The sequence below is a fragment of the Nerophis ophidion genome, linkage group LG27 (assembly GCF_033978795.1).
Source record: "Nerophis ophidion isolate RoL-2023_Sa linkage group LG27, RoL_Noph_v1.0, whole genome shotgun sequence".
Lineage (NCBI taxonomy): Eukaryota > Metazoa > Chordata > Actinopteri > Syngnathiformes > Syngnathidae > Nerophis > Nerophis ophidion.
In genome coordinates this window covers 4,477,584-4,500,272 of record NC_084637.1, presented here as the reverse complement: position 1 = coordinate 4,500,272, position 22,689 = coordinate 4,477,584, and the positions used below count along the sequence as shown (strand labels likewise).

The following is a 22,689-nucleotide window of genomic DNA, read 5'->3' as shown; positions in this document are numbered from 1 at the left end:
AATTAGTGCACCAACCACAAAAACCTCCTTTTTCATGACAAAGAAAAAAAAAAAAGGACACATAGGTGCTGACCACCAGTCTCAGGTTGCTGAGAAACGCTGTGGTTAAAACTTGTCCACAAAGTATCTTATTTATGAACACGTTGGATGTGTTTTTCTTCATGATGTCGGTTCTCTGCAGGTCCACAAGGGGGCGCTGGGATGCTTATTTTTCTCAGAGAGGATAAGTCAGTCCACCACAGGGCATCAAGGCTACAAGCTGTATGTCACATGTACTTTGCAGTCTGCACAGAAACTATCCATCCATCCATCCATTTTCTACCGCTTATTTTAACCCTTTGGAACCGAGGTGTCCACTGAGGGCATCAGACTGAAAAATGAAAGCATTTATTTTACAAACCAATTCAATATATCAGTTTTTTCTTAGTTTTTTTTTTTTTTACCTTTACTGCTCTTCTCAAGTTTGGTCCCAGTCGGCCACAGTCATACAAATGTGAAAGTCATATATCATTTTTTTATTATTATTATCATTAATCGATCTTAAATGTCATTATCTTTCGATATGAAGTAAATAAAAAACATTTTGTTTTATGGCATTTTAGTTAAAGAAAACCCTGTTTTCAATAGCATAAGCACAAAATATGCAATATATTTCTTCCCCCTCCCTCCCAAAAAAAAAATAAAAAAAATAAAATTGGAATATTTAATGTGAACTAATTTGAGACTTAAAAAAGTAAAAATATTTAATAACGTTGATTTTAATTTGTAATTTACCCCACTCATAAAAGTGTTGAAAATAAATCATACATCTTTTTTTTTTACTTTAAATGCTTAAATCTTTAGATCAACTTTAGATCTGTTCGTAGATTATTCGATTTTTTTTTGTTGTTGAAATAATGGGCTTTTCTACCACGAGAGGGACAAACAGTAGAAAATGGACGCATTTTTTTTATGTCCTTTTTGTCATAGAAAAACATGTTTTTTCTCAGCATACACACAAAATATGAATATTTTCCCCCCAAAATATTACAAGGTGGAATATTTGATGTGAACTAATTTAAACCTTTTAAGTGAATGTAAAGTTAAAGTAGCAATGATAGTCACAAACATACTAGATGTGGTGAAATTATTCTCTGCATTTGACCCATCACCCTTGATCACCCCCTGGGAGGTGAGGGGAGCAGTGAGCAGCAGCGGTGGCCACGCACGGGAATCATTTATGGTGATTTAACCCCCAATTCCAACCCTTAATGCTGAGTGTCAAGCAGGGAGGTGATGGGTAAAAGGTTAATAATTCATTTGGATTCATTATGATATATTTAAAAACATTTTTTTCACCAATGCTAGTTTTAGAGAAGAAAACCGACCGCCTTGGAGCTAATTGTCATAGTGGATCTAACTTAATAGTGAGAGTCCAGTCCATACTGGATCCAACATAATAGTGAGAGTCCAGTCCATAGTGGATCTAACATAATAGTGAGAGTCCAGTCCATAGTGGATCTAACATAATAGTGATAGTCCAGTCCATAGTGGATCTAACATAATAGTGATAGTCCAGTCCATAGTGGATCTAACATAATAGTGTGAGAGTCCAGTCCATAGTGGATTTAACATAATAGTGAGAGTCCAGTCCATAGCCGATTTAACATAATAGTGAGAGTCCAGTCCATAGTGGATCTAACATAATAGTGAGAGTCCAGTCCATAGTGGATCTAACATAATAGTGAGAGTCCAGTCCATAGTGGATCTAACATAATAGTGAGAGTCCAGTCCATAGTGGATCTAACATAATAGTGAGAGTCCAGTCCATAGTGGATCCAACATAATAGTGAGAGTCCAGTCCATAGTGGATCTAACATAATAGTGAGAGTCCAGTCCATAGTGGATCTAACATAATAGTGAGAGTCCAGTCCATAGTGGACCTAACATAATAGTGAGAGTCCAGTCCATAGTGGATCTAACATAATAGTGAGAGTCCAGTCCATAGTAGATCTAACATAATAGTGAGAGTCTAGTCCATGGTGGATCCAACATAATAGTGATAATTCAGTCCATAGTGGATCTAACATAATAGTGAGAGTCCAGTCCATAGTGGTTCTAACATAATAGTGAGAGTCCAGTCCATAGTGGATCTAACATAATAGTGAGAGTCCAGTCCATAGTGGATCTAAGAGTTACAATATCCTAATTTCATTATGATGACGTTTTTATGAAATAAAATAATTCCCTTCTTTTTCCTGTTACTCTAATGTGCAACATAAATCAACAATGATTCGAGCTGCACATATGAATTTAAGTAAGAAGAAAAAAAGTAAGTTTTATATAAATGTTTAAACCACATTGTCCGTGGTAAAAAAAATATAGGCGTGTCCATCCTGTCAAGATGCCCCGCCCCCTTCTGCGATGCACCAATCAGAGCGCTCAGCGGCCAGGGACAGGCTCTCCAAGGCTCTGGACAGAGAGGACATAAAAGGTGCGTGATGTTTCTCTTTCTCTTTCTGTCAAGTTCAAAGTCTGCCATGGAGAGTTGGAATGACTTCGTGAACGCCCGGACGCTGACTTTTCACATTTGTAGCAGCTGACTTCTAGTCGTAGATGCCATATAGTGAGTCGCATTGACAGCGATCCAAACAGGTCACGTGGTTGCTGGACGGGGATGAAGTGAGTCAACATGAACGCCGCACGCAGGAGGAGAAAACCTGCTCAGAAAGGGTAACTCAAGGCTTATTGCATTTCATTTTTGTTAATGCCGTTGTTCTCATTCATACTTAAGCGTTTTTCAACCACTGTGCCGCGGCACACTAGTGTGCTGTGAGATACTGTCTGGTGTGGAGATTTTGCGACTTCACCTAATTGGTCCCCAAAACAATTTTTTTTGCAAATCAATAATTATAATCTGCAAATAATATGCTGTTGTCAAGTGCCTGTGCTGTGTAGAGCAGTGTTTTTCAACCACTGTGCCGCGGCACACGAGCATACTTGCCAACCTGATTTTCTCGGGAGACTGCCTAATTTCAGTGTCCCTCCCCAAAATCTCCCAGGACAACCATTCTCCCGATTTCCACCCAGACAACAATATTGGGGGCGTGCCTTTAGCGTCCTCTCTCACCTGAAAAGGAGACTATCATATCAATCAATCAATCAATGTTCATTTAAATAGCCCTAAATCCCTAGTGTCTCAAAGGGCTGCATAAACCACTACAACATCCTCGGTAGGCCCACATAAGGGCAAGGAAAACTCACACCCAGTGGGACGTCGGTGACAATGATGACTATGAGAACCTTGGAGAGGAACTCATATGTGGGCAACACAAAAAAATGTGTTTTGGCTCAAAAAAAGGTTGAAAAACACTGGTGTAGAGCTCGGCAGGTTAACCATGTAATACTCCATGTCAGTAGGGGGCAGCAGGTAGTTCATTGCATTTGTAGAAGTTTTTGAATGCGTCGAGAATGCTTTGTCGTGATCCCAATATGCAGGGCACAGCTGGAGACGGCGTGCGGGTAAAATGGTATGCAATGATTCAACCAAAAATGAAGAAAAGGGAAAAGAAAAGACACTGAAGCTTAGGGATGGCTATGCAAAACGAAAGCCAAACTGAACTTGCGACAAGGTACACAGAAACAGAATGCTGGACGACAGCAAAGACTTACAGTGTGTGGAGCATTGATGGCGTCCACAAAGTACATCCGACATACAGATTGATTGATTGATTGATACTTTTATTAGTAGATTGCACAGTTCAGTACATATTCTGTATAATTGACCACTAAATGGCAACACCCGAATAAGTTTTTCAACTTGTTTAAGTCGGGGTCCACGTTAATCAATTCATGGTAAATCAACAACGTCCCCACAAATAAGGATAGCGTACACACAACTTAAATAGTCTCGATGGCTAACACAAAGCAGGTCAGGCAAAAGCACTCAAAGGAAGGCGTGAAGCTGCTGCAGGAAAACAAACAACAAAGCAGGAAGGAAGGGTCACCAAAATAAGAGCGCAAGACAGGAACTAAATCACTACACACAGGAAAACAACAACAAACTCAAAATAAGGCACGACAACCTGATGGACTTTCATTTTCTGATGGTTTTGTGCCTCCGTATTTTCTTTATCAAAAAAATGTGCCTTGGCTCAAAAAAGGTTGAAAAACACTGGTTTATACTAATAACAGTGAATAACAGTAGCTTTGTCTCAGTATGGTTTGAAACTCTCTCCGTCTTCTCACATCCAGAGCCAAACTGACACCGAACGAAGGGACCAAGTCCAACCCATCCAAACGTCACCGTGACCGCCTGAACTTGGAGCTGGACAGGCTTGCCAGGTTGCTGCCTTTCCCCGAGGATGTCGTCTCCAGCCTGGACAAACTGTCCATCTTAAGGCTCAGTGTCAGCTACCTCCGCACCAAGAGCTTTTTCTCAGGTGGGTAACACTATTCACTTTGGGGCTCAGCTCAGCTACCATTGTGTAAATATTTAAAAATACAGTAAATGACTGTCTAAAAGTGTTAGTATAACACAGCACACAACATGTTTATCTGTAGTGTTGAGGCAGCCTGCACAATTCTGGCCAAAATAATAATCTCAATTATTTTGATCAATATTGAAATCACGATTATTCCTGATGTTAGGTAAATAGTTAGTGTTTCCCGCAAGCCGACAATTTACTTGCAGTAATGGGGTCTCTGAGGTTGGAGAGATGCATGAAAGTCACATACCGTATTTCCTTGAATTGCCGCCGGGTATATAGTATGCGCCTGAATTACTGCCGGGTCAAACTCGTTTCGCCAAATAATTAGCGCATGCTTAGTTTTCCTGCCGGCTCAGGATTAACGCCGGGTCAAACTCCATCCATCCATCCATTTCTACCGCTTATTCCCTTTCGGGGTCGCGGGGGGCACTGGCGCCTATCTCAGCTACAATCGGGCGGAAGGCGGGGTACACCCTGGACAAGTCGCCACCTCATCGCAGGACCAACACAGATAGACAGACAATATTCACACTCACATTCACACACTAGGGCCAATTTTAGTGTTGCCAATCAACCTATCCCCAGGTGCATGTCTTTGGAAGTGGGAGGAAGCCGGAGTACCCGGAGGGAACCCACGCATTCACGGGGAGAACATGCAAACTCCACACAGAAAGATCCCGAGCCTGGATTTGAACCCAGGACTGCAGGACCTTCGTCTTGTGAGGCAGACGCACTAACACCTCTGCCACCGTGAAGCCCCGGGTCAAACTCGTTTCGCAAAATATTATTTTTATTAGCGCATGTCTACAATTTCCACCGGGTCAAATGCGTCACGTCACGAGTGACACTTCACCTGTCATCATTTTCAAAATGGAGGAGGCTGATTTCAATCATTTGAAATCGCATTAAGGGAAGAAGATTAAGAGCTATTCAGTAGGATTTAAGGTCCAAGCTATTGAATATGCTAAAAAGAACAGTAAGCTGCTATGTTTTATTAATATACCGTAGCTGCGTGTGTCAAAAATGAGTCATTAAATGACTCCCGCCTCCTGGTGGTAGAGGGCGCTAGTGATCCTTCTTGCGACTACTCGGCTGCAGAAGAAGTGACAACAAGCAGCAAGAGTGAGCAGCGATCGTTAATTTTTTCCTCTCGCTTGCACTTTTAACATGGAGGATTACATGTATAAAATAAAAGTTTTCTAAACTGGACTTTCAATCGAAGCAGGAGGTAATAAAGGAAGATCTCCATCAAGACAGAGAGACTTTTAAAACTGATGAAAGATAAGGAAGACTTCTATAAACAAGTTATCGATGCTTTTGATCAGAAGGAGCTGCGCATGGACTTCATTTATAAGAAAGTAAGTACATAATAACATTTTTTTTAAATTAAATGTGCTTTTTTATTTGACAGTTATTGAAATATCTTGTGTGACATCATGCACAAAAGTGCACTTTATTTGTTTTAAACTATTGTAGTGGCGTTCTGTACAAAAAGTGCACTTTAATTTAGTGTTGGTTTGATATGTCATCTTAGTGACATCATGCACAAAAGTGCACTCATAGCTTGTTTTAAAATGTCTCTGACAATCTTGCACTTTCTGTTTTGGAAATGACATGAATGTTTGTGCCACTGCTTGATAACTGTTTAATAAATACACTTTTAGTTGTGATTTCCCTCTCTGCATGGAAGTTTAAAAGTAGCATATATGAATGCAGTATGAAGAAGAATGTTTTAATGTAGACACATAGAATCATCATACTGCTGTGATTATATGCATCAAGTGTTCATTCAAAGCTAAGGTAAAATATGGAGATATATATGGTGTATCGCGACATGGCCTAAAAATATTGAGATATTTAAAAAAGGCCATATCGCCCGGACCTAATTGGTTGTAGAGATGTTTGTACATTAATCTCCCAGGTGCCTGTCCTGACAGTTTCTATCGCTTGTCAAGCCAAGTGCATCATGTACTGGAAAAAACATATCAGACTGGCAGTACAGAAATCAGGAGCAGGTCAGCCCTAGGGCTGCTCGGAATATTGAGTTTTTAAAGGGGAACATTATCAGCAGACCTATGTAAGCGTCAATATATACCTTGATGGTGCAGAAAAAAGACCATCTATTTTTTTAACCGATTTCCGTTATCTAAATGGGTGAATTTTGGCGAATTAAACGCCTTTCTGTTCATCGCGCTGGAAGCGATGACGTCAGAATGTGACGTCGCCGAGGTAACACACCCACCATTTTCATTTTCAACACATTACAAACACCGGGTCTCAGCTCTGTTATTTTCCGTTTTTTTGACTATTTTTTGGAACCTTGGAGACATCATGCCTCGTCAGTGTGTTGTCGGAGGGTGTAACAACACTAACAGGGAGGGATTCAAGTTGCACCACTGGCCCGAAGATGCGAAAGTGTTTGCTGCCAGACCCCCATTGAATGTACCAGAGTGTCTCCACATTTGACCGGCGATGCTAAAGCAGACATGGCACAGAGATGTATGGATAACCTGCAGATGCATTTGCAACGATAGTCAACAAAATCACAACGGTGAGTTTTGTTGATGTTGACTTATGTGCTAATCAGACATATTTGGTCGCGGCGTGACTGCCAGCTAATCGATGCTAACATGCTACGCTAATTGACGCTAACATGCTATTTACCAGCGGTGCTAAAGCAGACATGGCACAGAGATGTATGGATAACCTGCAGATGCATTTGCAACGATAGTCAACAAAATCACAAAGGTGAGTTTTGTTGATGTTGACTGCCAGCTAATCGATGCTAACATGCTATGCTAATCGATGCTAACATGCTATTTACCGGCGGTGCTAAAGCAGACATGGCACAGAGATGTATGGATAACCTGTAGATGCATTTGCAACTATATTACGTTTCCTTCCACCCACATTTAATGCGAAACAAACACTTACCAATCGACGGATTTAAGTTGCTCCAGTGTCACAAGATGCGAAAGTCCTGATCGTTTGGTCCGCACATTTTACCGGCGATGCTAACGCAGCTATTCGGCCATGCTATGGCTATGAATAGCGTCAATAGCTATTCGCTCAATAGCTTCAATTTCTTCTTCAATATTTTCATACTCCAACCATCTGTTTCAATACATGCGTAATCTGTTGAATCGCTTAAATCGCTGAAATCTGAGTTTGAATCCGAGCTAATGTCGCTATATCTTGCTGTGGTATTCGCCATTGTTTGTTTACATTGGCAGCACTGTGTGACGTCACAGGGAAATGGATAGTGGTTTCGAAGATAGCGAAAATAAGGCACTTTAAAGCTTTATTTAGGGATATTCCGAGACCAGTAAAATTTTGAAAAAAACTTCAAAAAATACAACAAGCCACTGGGAACTGATTTTTATTGTTTTTAACCCTTCTGAAATTGTGATAATGTTCCCCTTTAAGATAAGGAGTTCTGACTCTAGAGTGTGGCTTTTTTTTTTATTGGCCAGCAGCTTGTTCTAAAAATAACATAAATTAAATATTAAGGATTGATATTGTTAGAATGTACCCTAATTTGCTTTGTCACCTATAACCCAAAGCTAAGATAGCCATGTTTTTTCTAATAGCACAACATAAACAGTATTGATTTATATTGGATTTCTTTCTTTAACGCCACAAATGTATCTAGGTGGCGAGCCAGCATCCTACAGTTTTTCTGTATCAGGCCTTGGTGGAAACAATTTGTCACAATCTGTGTAAAAGTCTGAACTTTTGGGTTTGGCTCTCATTAGCTCCGGCTTTAGTTTATATGTTTGTTTATTTCCTTTTTCCCGTTTTACAGCATTTGTTGCAGCTTTCTGTTTGGAGCGCTGTCACTACACCTGTGTTGTGTTCCCAATTTGCACAAATTTAAGTTGAGTCTTTGTGTTTGCATCCTGACTTATTTGCCGTTGCTGCTCCACAAGAACAATAGTATGTACAAACTTTAAATAATGTTTTATACATAGAGTAGGTTACAAATAACTACAATAAAATAAATAGAACACATTGTGATCGTGTAGTGCAAATAGAATGTAAAAAACAAACTAAGGTAATTGTTGTAGCTAATGCAGCTTTGGACATACTGAGTCTGAGCCAGTGATCTGCTGCATCGCCTCCAAGGTGGTGAAAGTTAGTGTTAGATAATAAATTATGCATCAAACTCGTATAGTAGGTGGTTGTGGCCAAAAATCGAGAAGCTGGTCAACTATGACATTCAATTTAGTTCAGAAGACATTGTGAAGATCGACACTTTTTCAAATTCTTTTTACCTCAGGCTAAATTCATCATCCAAACGGAAAACACAAGTCGCATAATCTGCTTACCACTCAGCGTGTAAAACGCTAAAATATCCTCCTAAAATAGCCAAGCTCAAAAATATAAGGTTCTAGATCAGGGGTGTCAAACTCAAATACAGAGTGGGCCAAAATTTAAAACTGAACAAAGCCGCGGGCCAAAGTTTTAAAAACGTAACCTTTTAATAGGGACTCAAACAAGTTTTGCATTGAATATGCTTATATAAATGTAAAGTGACATGCAAAATCGAGTTTCAAATAATAATAATAATAATTAAGAAAAATCAATGGCATATCAAATAAAATTTAAATAAAAATTGAATGCCTCTTTTCTATTTGCAGCCTTTTGAGGTTAACGTCAAAATATATTGTAGCGTCCTGGAAGAGTTAGTTCTGCAAGTGTTCTGGGTATTTGTTCTGTTGTGTTTATGTTGTGTTACGGTGCAGATGTTCTCCCGAAATGTGTTTGTCATTCTTGTTTGGTGTGGGTTCACAGTGTGGCGCATATTTGTAACAGTGTTAAAGTTGTTTATATGGCCACCCTCAGTGTGACCTGTATGGCTGTTGATCAAGTTCGCCTTGCATTCACTTATGTGTGTATAAAAGACGCTTAAATTATGCGACGGGGCCGGCACGCTGTTTGCATGGCGGAGAAGCGGACGTGGCGACAGGTTGTTGAGGACGCTAAAGGCAGTGCCTTTAAGGCAGGCCTCCAATATTGTTGTCCGGGTGGAAATCGGGAGAAATTCGGGAGAATGGTTGCCCCGGGAGATTTTCAGGAGGGGCACTGAACTTCGGAAGTCTCCCAGGAAAATCGGGAGGGTTGGCAAGTGTGAGGAATTGCGCTGTATAATACCGGCGGGCCAGCTCTAATGTTAATTTCATATTGCATCGAGGGCCAATTGAAATGACATCGTGGGCCAAATTTGGCCCGCGGGCCAGAGTTTGACACCCATGTTCTATCAATCAATCAATCAATGTTTATTTATATAGCCCCAAATCACAAATGTCTCAAAGGACTGCACAAACCATTACGACATCCTCGGAAGAACCCACAAAAGGGCAAGGAAAACTCACACCCAGTGGGCAGGGAGAATTCACATCCAGTGGGACGCCAGTGACAATGCTGACTATGAGAAACCTTGGAGAGGACCTCAGATGTGGGCAACCCCCCCCCCCTCATGTTAGCATCATGATACTGTGAAAGTTCAATCCATAGTGGCTCCAACACAGCCGCGAGAGTTCAGTTCAAGCAGATCCAAGACAGCAGCGAGAGTCCCGTCCACAGGAAACTATCTCAAGCGGAGGCGGATCAGCAGCGTAGAGATGTCCCCAACCGATATAGGCGAGCGGTCCATCCTGGGTCCCGACGAGCGGTCCATCCTGGGTCTTGACTCTGGACAGCCAGTACCTCATCCATTGTCATCGGACCGGACCCCCTCCAGACATAGGAGAAAAAAGAAAAGAAGCGGCAGATCAACTGGTCTAAAAAGGAGGTCTATTTAAAGGCTAGAGTATACAGATGAGTTTTAAGCTGAGACTTAAATGCTTCTACTGAGGTAGCATCTCGAACTGTTACCGGGAGGGCATTCCAGAGTACTGGAGCCCGAACGGAAAACGCTCTATAGCCCGCAGACTTTTTTGGGGCTCTAAGAATCACTAATAAGCCGGAGTCTTTTGAACGCAGATTTTTTGTTCTAGATCATCATCTCTCCCAAAATAGTCGTTGTCTCTCATGAAATCTGCCATGATTATTACCGTATTTTTCGGACTATAAGTCGCAGTTTTTTTCACAGTTTGGCCGGGGGTGCGACTTATACTCCGGAGCGACTTATGTGTGGAATCATTAACACATTACCGTAAAATATCAAATAATATTATTTAGCTCATTCACGTAAGAGACTAGACGTATAAGATTTAATGGGATTTAGCAATCCAAACTTAAAAAGTCGATGTGTTTCTGTTAGAGGAGTTCAACTGTGGAACAGCTTGGATGATTCCTTAAAATGTTCCAGTTCCATTCAACACTTTAAGACCAATGTCTTGAAAAAATATATCACTCTTGAATTAACATTGTAGTTAATACTATGATTAATGTTAATTCAAAATGAAACATGAGATATAAATAATAATAGAAGTACAATTGTTTGTATATATTGTATATATAAGTAGTGCAAAGGTCTTATATGTACACAGGGATATTTCACATGCCTGTACTGTGTATAAAATTGAACTACGTTCATGTTGTTTATAATGTTTATTTATTTATAATAAGTTGTGCAAAGGACATTTTATCATTTTCGGAAGTTTATTTTGTACTTGAAATTGTTTATAGGGTTAGGCGCAATAAGTGGTTAACTTCAGCCCAAACCCTTTCAGTCTGCAACATTTTTTATTTTTTATTTTCAATCTATGAATATACAACTTTTTATATTCAATCTATGAATGTACAACTGTTTGTTTGCTTTGTTGATCATTGACCGAAGAACAATAAACTTGAATTAGGAGTGACAGATTGTTTGGTAAAGGTATAGCATGTTCTATATGTTCTAGTTATTTGAATGACTCTTACCATAATATGTGAGGTTAACATAGCAGTTGGTTATTTATGCCTCATATATCCTTCCATCCATCCATCATCTTCTGCTTATCCCAGGTCGGGTCGCGGGGGCAGCAGCCTAAGCAGGGAAGCCCGGACTTCCCTCTCTCCAGCCACTTCGTCTAGCTCTTCCCGGGGGATCCCGAGGCGTTCCCAGGCCAGCCGGGAGACATAGTCTTCCCAACGTGTCCTGGGTCTTCCCCGTGGCCTCCTACCAGCTGGACGTGCCCTAAACACCTCCCTAGGGAGGCATTCGGGTGGCATCCTGACCAGATGCCCGAACCACCTCATCTGGCTCCTCTCGGATGGCAGAGCTTCTCACCCTATCTCTAAGGGAGAGCCCCGCCACCTGGCGGAGGAAACTCATTTCGGCCGCTTGTACCCGTGATCTTATCCTTTCGGTCATGACCCAAAGCTCATGACCATAGGTGAGGATGGGAACGTAGATCGACCGGTAAATTGAGAGCTTTGCCTTCCGGCTCAGCTCCTTCTTCACCACAACGGATCGATACAAGGTCCGCATTACTGAAGACGCCGCACCGATCCGCCTGTCGATCTTATGATCCACTCTTCCCTCACTCGTGAACAAGACTCCTAGGTACTTGAACTCCTCCACTTGGGGCAGGGTCTCTTCCCCAACCCGGAGATGGCACTCCACCCTTTTCCGGGCGAGAACCATGGACTCGGACTTGGAGGTGCTGATTCTCTTTCCGGTCGCTTCATATAACGTACACTTATTCAGCCTGTTGTTCACTATTCTTTATTTATTTTAAATTGCCTTTCAAATGTATATTCTTGGTGTTAAGTTTTATCAAATAAATTTCCCCCCTAAATGCGACTTATACTCCAGTGCGACTTATATATGTTTTTTTCCTTCTTTATTATGCATTTTCGCCAGGTGCGACTTATACTCCGCAGCGACTTATATTCTGAAAAATATGGTAATTACATTAATTTTATACAGATACTAAGTATTTACAGTTTTTGACAACCCTAATCTTTGCTTTCAATTTTTCCGATTAATAAATATAGTAATGAATTTTTTAGGGTTAAATGCTAATTAAAGAATGGTGTGTTTGTATTTCAACTACATTGTAAAACTGTCCTACTTTGTCAAAGATACCAAGCTTGCCATTCAGTCAAAATTCGAATATGACTTTTAGGTCATATCACCAAGGCCTAGTCTGCCTCCACTTCTCTCCTTCTCAAGTAGAAGTATGACCCTTTGTCGACCCGCAACTCATGTCAGTGTCTGAGTGCACCATTACTGGATAGTAGGTCAGCCTGTGTGCCGGTGGCCATGATTTGACCTCCCGCCCACGTCTCAGCCACACAGAAGTATAATGTAGCTCTGAAGAGGCGGCGGCACTACAATGTGTGGTTGGGAGCAGGGGGGAGGAGATGAAAGCTTTGGAGAATAACAAGATGGATAATCCACTCACGCCGCTGTACAGACTTTTTGAAGAGGCAGACGGGGGGGAGCCCACTTTTCAACTTTTGACTCTCGCGGCCACATCAAACCTGCTCAAGTTCTTTTGTCACAGCGAATGACAAAGTCATCTTCCATGTGACACCCTTGGTTCAATCAATCAATCAATGTTTACTTATATAGCCCTAAATCACTAGTGTCTCAAAGGGCTGCACAAACCACTACCACATCCTCGGTAGGCCCACATAAGGGCAAGGAAAACTCACACCCAGTGGGACGTCGGTGACAATGATGACTATGAGAACCTTGGAGAGGAGGAAAGCAATGGATGTCGAGCGGGTCTAACATGATACTGTGAAAGTTCAGTCCATAATGGATCCAACACAGTCGCGAGAGTCCAGTCCAAAGCGAATCCAACACAGCAGCGAGAGTCCCGTTCACAGCAGGAAACCATCCCAAGCGGAGGCGGATCAGCAGCGCAGAGATGTCCCCAGCCGATACACAGGCGAGCAGTACATGGCCACCGGATCGAACCAGACCCCCTCCACAAGGGAGAGTGGGACATAGGAGAAAAAGAAAAGAAACGGCAGATCAACTGGTCTAAAAAGGAGGTCTATTTAAAGGCTAGAGTATACAAATGAGTTTTAAGGTGAGACTTAAATGCTTCTACTGAGGTGGCATCTCGAACTTTTACCGGGAGGGCATTCCAGAGTACTGGAGCCCGAACGGAAAACGCTCTATAGCCCGCAGACTTTTTTTGGGCTCTAGGAATCACTAATAAGTCGGAGTCTTTTGAAGGCAGATTTCTTGCCGGGACATATGGTACAATACAATCGGCAAGATAGGATGGAGCTAGACCGTGTAGTATTTTATACGTAAGTAGTAAAACCTTAAAGTCACATCTTAAGTGCACAGGAAGCCAGTACAGGTGAGCCAGTATAGGTATATATGTATGTATATATGTATATAAAGGTATATACAGTATAGGTATATATGTATGTATATATGTATATAAAGGTATATACAGTATAGGTATATATGTATGTATATATGTATATAAAGGTATATACAGTACAGGCGTAATGTGATCAAACTTTCTTGTTCTTGTCAAAAGTCTAGCAGCCGCATTTTGTACCAACTGTAATCTTTTAATGCTAGACATGGGGAGACCCGAATATAATACGTTACAGTAATCGAGACGAGACGTAACAAACGCATGGATAATGATCCATGCTGTCTTTAGTGGACAAAATGGAGCGAATTTTAGCGATATTACGGAGATGAAAGAAGGCCCTTTTAGTAACGCTTTTAATGTGTGACTCAAAGGAGAGAGTTGGGTCGAAGATAATACCCAGATGTTTTACCGAGTCACCTTGTTTAATTGTTTGGTTGTCAAATGTTAGAGTTGTATTATTAAATAGAGGTCGGTGTCTAGCAGGACCGATAATCAGCATTTCCGTTTTTTTGGCGTTTAGTTGCAAAAAGGTAGCGGACATCCATTGTTTAATTTCATTAAGACACGCCTCCAACTGACTACAATCCGGCGTGTTGGTCAGCTTTAGGGGCATGTAGAGTTGGGTGTCATCAGCATAGCAGTGAAAGCTAATACCGTATTTGCGTATGATGTCACCTAGCGGTTCTTTTGTCACAGCGAATGACAAAGTCATCTTCCGTGTGACACCGTTGGTTCTGTCATGGTTCGGTTTCAGCCTGCTTCATTTACAGTATATTCTCTCCTTATAAGGCAGGAATCGGCAACCCGCGGCTCTGGAGCCGCATGTGGCTCTTCAGCGCCGTCCTAGTGGCTCTCTGGAGCTTTTTCAAAAATATATGAAAAATGGAAAAAGTTGAGGGGAAAAAAAACAATTTTTTTTTTTAATATGGTTTCTGTAGGAGGACAAACATGACACAAAAGTGGCCTAGTGGTTAGAGCAGGGGTAGGGAACCTGTGGCTCTAGAGCCAGATGTGGCTCTTTTAATGACTATATCTGGCTCTCAGAAAAATCCGAGCTGACATTGCTTAACACGCTAAGAAATGAATAATTCCGCTTGTGATCACAGTGTTAAAAGTAACGTTCAAAATATAAAACATTCTCGTGCATTTTAATCCATCCATCTGTTTTCTGGCGCAAATGTTCAAGAAGTTGCGTTAATGGTAAAAAGTTATTTATTTATTATTGATTAGTGTGGGTCTTGCCCTCCTGGGGTTTCTTCAGACCACCAAGCACCGACATGAGAGCCTGTTTCAGGGTTACAATACTGTTTTATTTTTCAATAAGTCTCTTAGTTGCTATCCAGCAATTGTCTTTTTCTCTTTCGTTCTCGCTCACACTCCGGCTCCAGCCCCAACCCCCGTCTCTCCTCCTGGCTGCTGCTTATAACAGAGCGACAGGTGATTAGATAACAAGGCCCAGGTGGGCCATCTACGCACCTGTCGCTGATTTCGAGGCCGGTCCTGGCACACCCCGCTTCGCTGCAGGCCCGCAGGCCACACCCCCTCCACAGTTAGCTTCAGAAAAACAATGTTATTACAGAGAACGATAAACTTATTATACTCTATAAATGTTGGTTTTACCTAAAAATGTACGTGATTAGTTGTGTTCAGTGTAAAAAAAAATATTATATGGCTCTTACGGAAATACCTTTTAAAATATTTGGCTTCTTGGCTCTCTCAGCCAAAAAGGTTCCCGACCCCTGGGTTAGAGCATGGGTGTCAAACTCTGGCCCGCGGGCCAAATTTGGCCCGACGTGTATTTTCATTTGGCCCTTGAGGCAATATCAAATTAACATTAGAGCTGGCCCACCGGTATTATACAGCGGCGGTGTCGCTGTAACACCGCATTCACCGCTAATACTCATATTTGCTAACATTTGCCAGGGAGACTCCCAAATTTCAGTGCCCCTCCCGAAAATCAGCAGGGGGCAACCATTCTCCTAAATTTCTCTCAATTCCTACTTGGACAAGAATATTGGAGGCGTGCCTTAAAGGCACTGCCTCAAGCGTCCTCTAAAACCTTTCGTCATGTCCGCTTTTCCTACGTAGAAACAGCGTGCCGGCCTAGTCACATGATATATGTGACTTTTACACAAACACACACAGTAATACAATGCAAGCTTGGTCAACAGCCATACAGGTCACACTGAGGGTGACTGTATAAACAACTTTAAGACTGTTACAAATATGCGTCACACTGTGAACAAACACTAAACGAGAATGACAAGCACATTTCGGGAGAACATCCGCACTGTAACACAACATAAACACAACAGAAGAAATACGCAGAACCCCTTGCAGCACTACCTCTTCCTGGACGCTACAATATAAACATTTATTATTAGCCTGTGGGAAAATTTTATTTTGATATTTACCTGAGAAGGCTGCAAATAGAAAAGAGGCATTTAATTTCTATTTAAATTCGATTTGATATGCCATAGCTATTTTTAAATTATTAGTATTATTTGAAACTTGATTTTGCATGTCACTATAAAGTTATATAAGTCTCGCTTGTTCGGGTCCGTATTAAAAGGTTAATTTGTTCAACCTTGGCCCGCGGCTTTGTTCAGTTTAAAATTTTGGCCCACTCTGTATTTGAGTTTGACACCCCTGAGATCGGTAGGTTGTGAGTTCAAATCCCGGCCGAGTCATACCAAAGACTATAAAAATGGGACTCATTCCTTTCCTGTTTGGCACTCAGCATCAAGGGTTGGAATTGGGGGTTAAATCACCAAAATTGATTCCCGGGCGCAGCCACCGCTGCTGCTCACTGCTCCCCTCACCTCCCAGGGAGTGAACAAGGGGGATGGGTCAAATGCAGAGAATAATTTCGCCACACCAAGAGTGTGTGTGACAATCATTGGTACTTTAACTTTAACTTTAATTGTTATAAAGCACACTGTTTATATTAAACATGCTTCACCGATTCGAGTATTTGGCGAGCGCCGTTTTGTCCTACTAATTTTGGCGGTCCTTGAACTCACCGTCGTTATTTCACACATAAGAATTTGTCCGACATGTTTTATGCCACTTCTTTTTCCGTCTCATTTTGTCCACCGAACTTTTAACGTTGTGCATGAATGCACAAAGGTGAGTTTTGTTGATGTTATTGACATGTGTGGAGTGCTAATCAGACATATTTGGTCACTGCATGACTGCAAGCTAGTCGACGATGCTAACATGCTATTTAGGCTAGCTGTATGTACATATTGCATCATTATGCCTCATTTGTAGCTATATTTGAGCTCATTTGGTTTCCTTTAAGTCCTCATAATTCAATTTATATCTCATGACACACTATCTGTATGTAATATGGCTTTTAATTTTTTTTATTTTTGGTCCAATATGGCGCTTTCAACATTTTGGCTAGCCGACCCCTGTTATAATGGAACTGCACTTTTCGAGGAATTATGCCCATGATTCACAATCTCTATGTAAGACTAGAAAACATGTTTTTCTTTTGTTGCATTCTAAAATGTAAATAAACATTAATGAAAGTCAGCTTAAAAACCGAGTCAATGGTAGTCGGTCTATTCTGCACAATCAGCCCTCTAAAATAGTGGTCCCCAACCACGGGGCCGCAGAAGAATTTTTTATTAAAAAAAAAATATATATATATATATATATTTTTTTTTTTTATTAAATCAACATAAAAAGCACAATGTACACTTACAAATAGTGCACCAACCACAAAAAAATCCCTTTTTCATGACAAAAACGTCCCTTTTTCATGACAAAGAAGAAAAAAAGAGAAAAAAAAGGGACACCCCCCGGGCCGCGGGACAAATTATTAAGCGTTGACCGGTCCGCGGATACAAAAAGGTTGGGGACCACTGCTCTAAAACACATCCAAACACCTCCATCAATGTTTTATATACTGTATTTTCAGGACTGTAGGGTTTGATTGATTGATTGAAACTTTAATTAGTAGATTGCACAGGTTTTTCAACTTGTTTAAGTCGGGGGTCCATGTTAATCAATTCATGGTATGCACTGCATTATAAGGCGCACTGCCGATTAATGGTCTATTTTCAATCTTTTTTCATTTATTAGGCGCACCGGATTATAAGGCGCATTAAAGTACTCACATTAGGATTTTTTTTTTCTATATGTAAACAACTTCCTTGTGGTCTACATAACATGTAATGGTGGTTCTGTGGTCAAAATGTTGCATAGATGATGTTTTACAGACCATCGACTAATTATCCGTCATCCTTCCCCTTCCCTTGGTCCTTCTCCAGTGGCATCCAAAAGATATCCGTCCAATGGTGTAAGTGAGAGTACGGACCACCATGACGAAGAGGTGCTGGAACAGACAACAAGCTGCATGTCTGAAGGGGAACTGCTTCTTCAGGTAAATAAGTTTCAGTATTTACAATTGCTGTGCAGGGATCATAAGTTAATCAGAATCAGAAGAGTTTTCATTGCCATTGTTTGAGAACGGGTTCACAAACTAGGAACTTTACTTTACGTAAAACACATATGACAAAGAATAGAATAACATGAACTGTAACTGAGCTATCAGATCTTGTTATTGTTCATGTGCCTGATGGCCAAGGGGAAAAAACTGTTCAGGTGGCTGGAGGTGTGGGTCTGGCTGGACCGTAGTGTCCTGCCTGAGGGCAGAGGCGAGAATAGTTTGTGTAATTCGACTTTGTGTGCAAATGTATATGTACCATGGTTGTTACTATTGTAACTCAAAAACAAAACCTTGTTGAGGGCTGCAGTTTGGATCAAAGTATTGGAACAACTTCGGGGAAGAGTTTGGCCGTTTATTAGTGTAAAAAGTTCAAAATCAGAAGACATTACGGCCTCCTTCAGAACACTAGTGTTCAGCCTTGATGGCGGTCAGAGCTCTACCAAATGTTCTTGGTGATCAAAGTTTTGATCAAGGAAAAAGTAGGTCCCATGACAGGAAAGCTTCCTACTTTCAACTGCTCGCCCCCTCATCACCGATACAGAGTTAGTTGGATCTTCTGATCCCCAAGAAAAGTCAGAGGAAACAGAGCAATGCAAGATGATGGACGAGAAAGAAGTTAAATAGCGCCTAATGGTAATGATTGACACAATAACCAGTTCACAGAAGAAGACGTGAAAACATGGCAAAACGGGAAAAATATACAATTGACTTTGTACTCTAATGGCTAGACATCACTATACTTGCCAACCCTCCCGGATTTTCCGGGAGACTCCCGAAATTCAGCGCCTCTCCCGAAAACCTCCCTGAAGAAATTTTCTCCCGAAATTCAGCCGGAGCTGGAGGCCACGCCCCCTCCAGCTCCTTGCAGACCTGAGTGGGGACAGCCTGTTTTCACGTCCGCTTTCCCACTATATAAACAGCTTGCCTGCCCAAACCACGTTACAACATTTACGGATTTGAATAAAAAACTGCACAAACAAGGAGACAAAGCAGAAGAACAAGGAAGTTACAGCCATGGTGACGCGGTCTGTAATAGTGATTCTATGTTTCTGTTGCCATCTCCTGGTGAATGTTGGCTATAGCGTTATTGGGTTGCTTTTTGATTGGCCAACGATTTACGTGGTGTTGGGCACCCGACGGCAAGTGAGGGAGTCTGTTCTGAAGCCCACGGTAAAGAAACATAACCCAATATATTACACCGTCGACCAGCAAAATGAAGAAATAAATGACAGAACAAAGATTACTCAAATAGTGAAAGGTAAGTGTTGTTGTTGTTTTTTAGTAACCAGCAAGCACAGTACAGTTAGTAGAACAAATGTGTTTTTATTACTGTGTATTTGATAGGTGCCGTCTAAAATTCAAATATTTATTTTGTTTATATATATAATAAAATAAATACATATAGCTAGAATTCACTGAAAGTCAAGTATTTCATATATATATATATATATATATATATATATATATATGTATAAATATATATATTTATATAATATATATGAAATACTCGAGTTGGTGAATTGTAGATGTAAATATATTCCTCCCCCACCAAAAGACTCCGCCCCCAACCCAAACCCGTACAATAACAGCACCACCCAAACAACGGAGAAACAGCACCCACACCAGACAAGAGGCTGGACCACACAGGCACTGACCCTGTCCAACAGGATGTTAACCCACAGGACGCCATACACAAAAATTTAAACAAATAACAAAAAAATTATAAAAAATAAATAAATAAATACAAATTAAAAATCCATCCATCTATTTTCTACCGCGTATTCCCTTTTGGGGTCGCGGGGGGCGCTGGCGCCTATCTCAGCTACAATTGGGCGGAAGGCGGCGTACACCCTGGACAAGTTGCCACCTCATCGCAGGGCCAACACAGATAGACAGACAACATTCACACACTAGGGCAAAATAAATCAATAAATACAATTTTGATATATAATAAATATATAATAATAATTCGTACTCCCGAACCCCAACCCACCCATGCATGTGTATGAGGTAATAATTCAAACTCAAGCTCAATTGTTGTTTTTAAAAGTCACCGAAGAAAGACCTTGTATATAATTCAACCCTGGAAACAGATCAGTACAAATAAGTCACTCGGGGCCCAAAAGCAATATGGCATTCATGCCAAAGTAGTGTTACAACTCTGCAGAAGGTTCATGTACAATTTATTTTGTTGTCCAATACAAAACACTTGACTCCAAATTTGGTGTTTTTCTTTTATCCAAAACAAATGTCACAAAACTGCTACATGCTTGCTACACAGTAAGATTATTTAAAAACATGACATACTGTCAATTATCACTAAATACACTGTTAATTAAATATGGGAATGCTTTTTTTGTCCTTCTAACGTCTCTGATGGCCCATTTAGCAGAATCTGAGTATGAAAGGAGCTAAAATGTCATGTTAGACATGCTGTCCTTCATGTTATCAACTGTCTTGTTGTCTCAACAGGCTTTGAGTGGGTTTGTCCTCGTGATCACGTCTGAGGGAATCATCTTTTACTGTTCTCAAAGCATCCAGGATTACCTTGGTTTTCATCAGGTACAAGCCCGCCACTATCTGCTGTGTAGACCTATATCGTTTTTTTTTTCCCGAAGTAACAGTCTGAAAATGACTACCGTATTTTTCGGATTATAAATCGCTCCGGAGTATACGTCGCACCGGCCGAAAATGCATAATAAAGAAGGAAAAAAACATATATACGTCGCACTGGAGTATAAGTTGCATTTTTGGGGGAAATTTATTTGATAAAACCCAACACCAAGAATAGACATTTGAAAGGCAATTTAAAATGAATAAAGAATAGTGAACAACATGCTGAATAAGTGTACGTTATATGAGGCATAAATAACCAACTGAGAAGGTGCCTGCTATGTTAACCTAACATATTATGGTAAGAGTCATTCAAATAACTATAACATATAGAACATGCTATACCTTTACCAAACAATCTGTCACTCCTAATTGCTAAATTCCATGAAATCTTATACGTGACTTATACATGTTTTTTCCTTCTTTATTATGCATTTTCGGCAGGTGCGAATTATACTCTGGAGCGATTTATACTCCGAAAAATGCGGTACTCACAGGCACTAAAATTAAACTGAATAGTTGAAATAAACCAAAAGGTATAAATTGTTCACCGTCAGAGGTTCTGTCCTCCCTCGATAGCAAAAAGGTAGTTTATTGTACCATGTGCGCTAGAGATGCGCGGTTTGCGGTCTCATCCGCGGAGTCCGCGGGTAAGCCGCGGGTCGGGCGGTTGACATGACGAAAAAATAGATTTTAATTAGATTCGGGCGGGTGGCGGTTGAACCATCCGGAGATATTTGATATACATGGTTCTGGAATCGGTATCCTTTGCCATTCAAAGAGCCGTGTCATATAGCAAAGAAGTCAATAAGAGACACTATTATTCTCTTGAACGACTGCCAGCAGTCACCCAGATAATAAGTATTAGTGCGTGCTATGAAGCCTTTGGCTTTGATTGTCAGTCCAGCATCATGTTGTGTGTGGCTTCTGCGGCAACACGCACACGACTGCAAGGCATACTGGGTGATACAGAGTACACGAATGGTTGTGATATAAACAATTTTAACACTCTTAGTAATATGCGCCATGCTGTGAAGCCACACCAATTAAGAACGACAAACACATTTCGGGAGAACATCCTCACAGTAACACAACATAAACGCAACACACACCCCCGTGTGTCGGTCAGGTGGGCGGAGTTGGGAGCGCGGGGGTGTAAAATATATTCAGGAAGTGTCATGAATACAAAGGAATATGGGTATTAGTTGTGTTGCGTTTATGTTGTGTTACTGTGAGGACGTTCTCCCGAAATGTGTTTGTCAATCTTGTATTGTGTGGCTTCACAGCGTGGCGCATATTAGTAAGTGTTAAAGTTGTTTATATCACAACCATCAGTGTACTCTGTGTCACCCCGTATGCTTTTCAATCTCATTGCGGAAGCTGCACTCAACATGTTGCTGGACTAACAATTGGTTTGGTCGTGTTGTTTAAGGTGTCAAATGCAATGGTTTCACAGCATACCCATGTTCTTGTCATCAGGATGTACGCGACTATAGTCGCGAGAACGTTAGCGGCTCCAATTGACTTAATTACTCTGTGAAACAGGTTCAAATAGCTCTGTGAGTGGTAAAGATGGCCAACCTCTGATGTAATTCAGCGGGCGGTTGGCGGGCAAGTACGGTCTTGATAAAATGTTGGTTCGGTTGGATGACGATTTGGGTGATGCGGATGCGGATGATATAATTGCCTATCCGCGCATCTCTAATGTGCGCACTCTGGACCGTCCTGTCCAGAGACAAAAGTCTAATACCATGTCTGTTTATGAGTCTCAGAGTCCATTCAAAAGTCTAGGTGTCTACTCAACAGTTCCAGATGTAGTCCTGAGATGAGTAAAAGCACTGACCAGTATTTTGTAACGAAAACAAAC

General features: G+C 41.1%; 1 protein-coding gene across 4 annotated transcripts in view; it reads left to right on the top strand.

The window, feature by feature from the left end:
* Window positions 1-2,325: 2,325 nt before the first annotated feature.
* Window positions 2,326-22,689, top strand: part of LOC133544149 (aryl hydrocarbon receptor-like) — a 38,083-nt gene continuing 17,719 nt past the window's right edge. Inside the window, exons 1-4 of one of the 4 annotated variants that reach the window (XM_061889244.1) lie at window positions 2,326-2,712; window positions 4,234-4,421; window positions 18,031-18,143; window positions 20,682-20,771. In XM_061889244.1, coding sequence (XP_061745228.1) covers window positions 2,672-2,712; window positions 4,234-4,421; window positions 18,031-18,143; window positions 20,682-20,771 — 432 coding nt within the window. In that variant the 5' untranslated portion in view covers window positions 2,326-2,671. Of the gene's footprint in view, window positions 2,713-4,233; window positions 4,422-16,762; window positions 16,880-18,030; window positions 18,144-20,681; window positions 20,772-22,689 lie in introns of those variants that run through there. The other 3 variants (XM_061889241.1, XM_061889242.1, XM_061889243.1) reach the window with 3 other exon arrangements.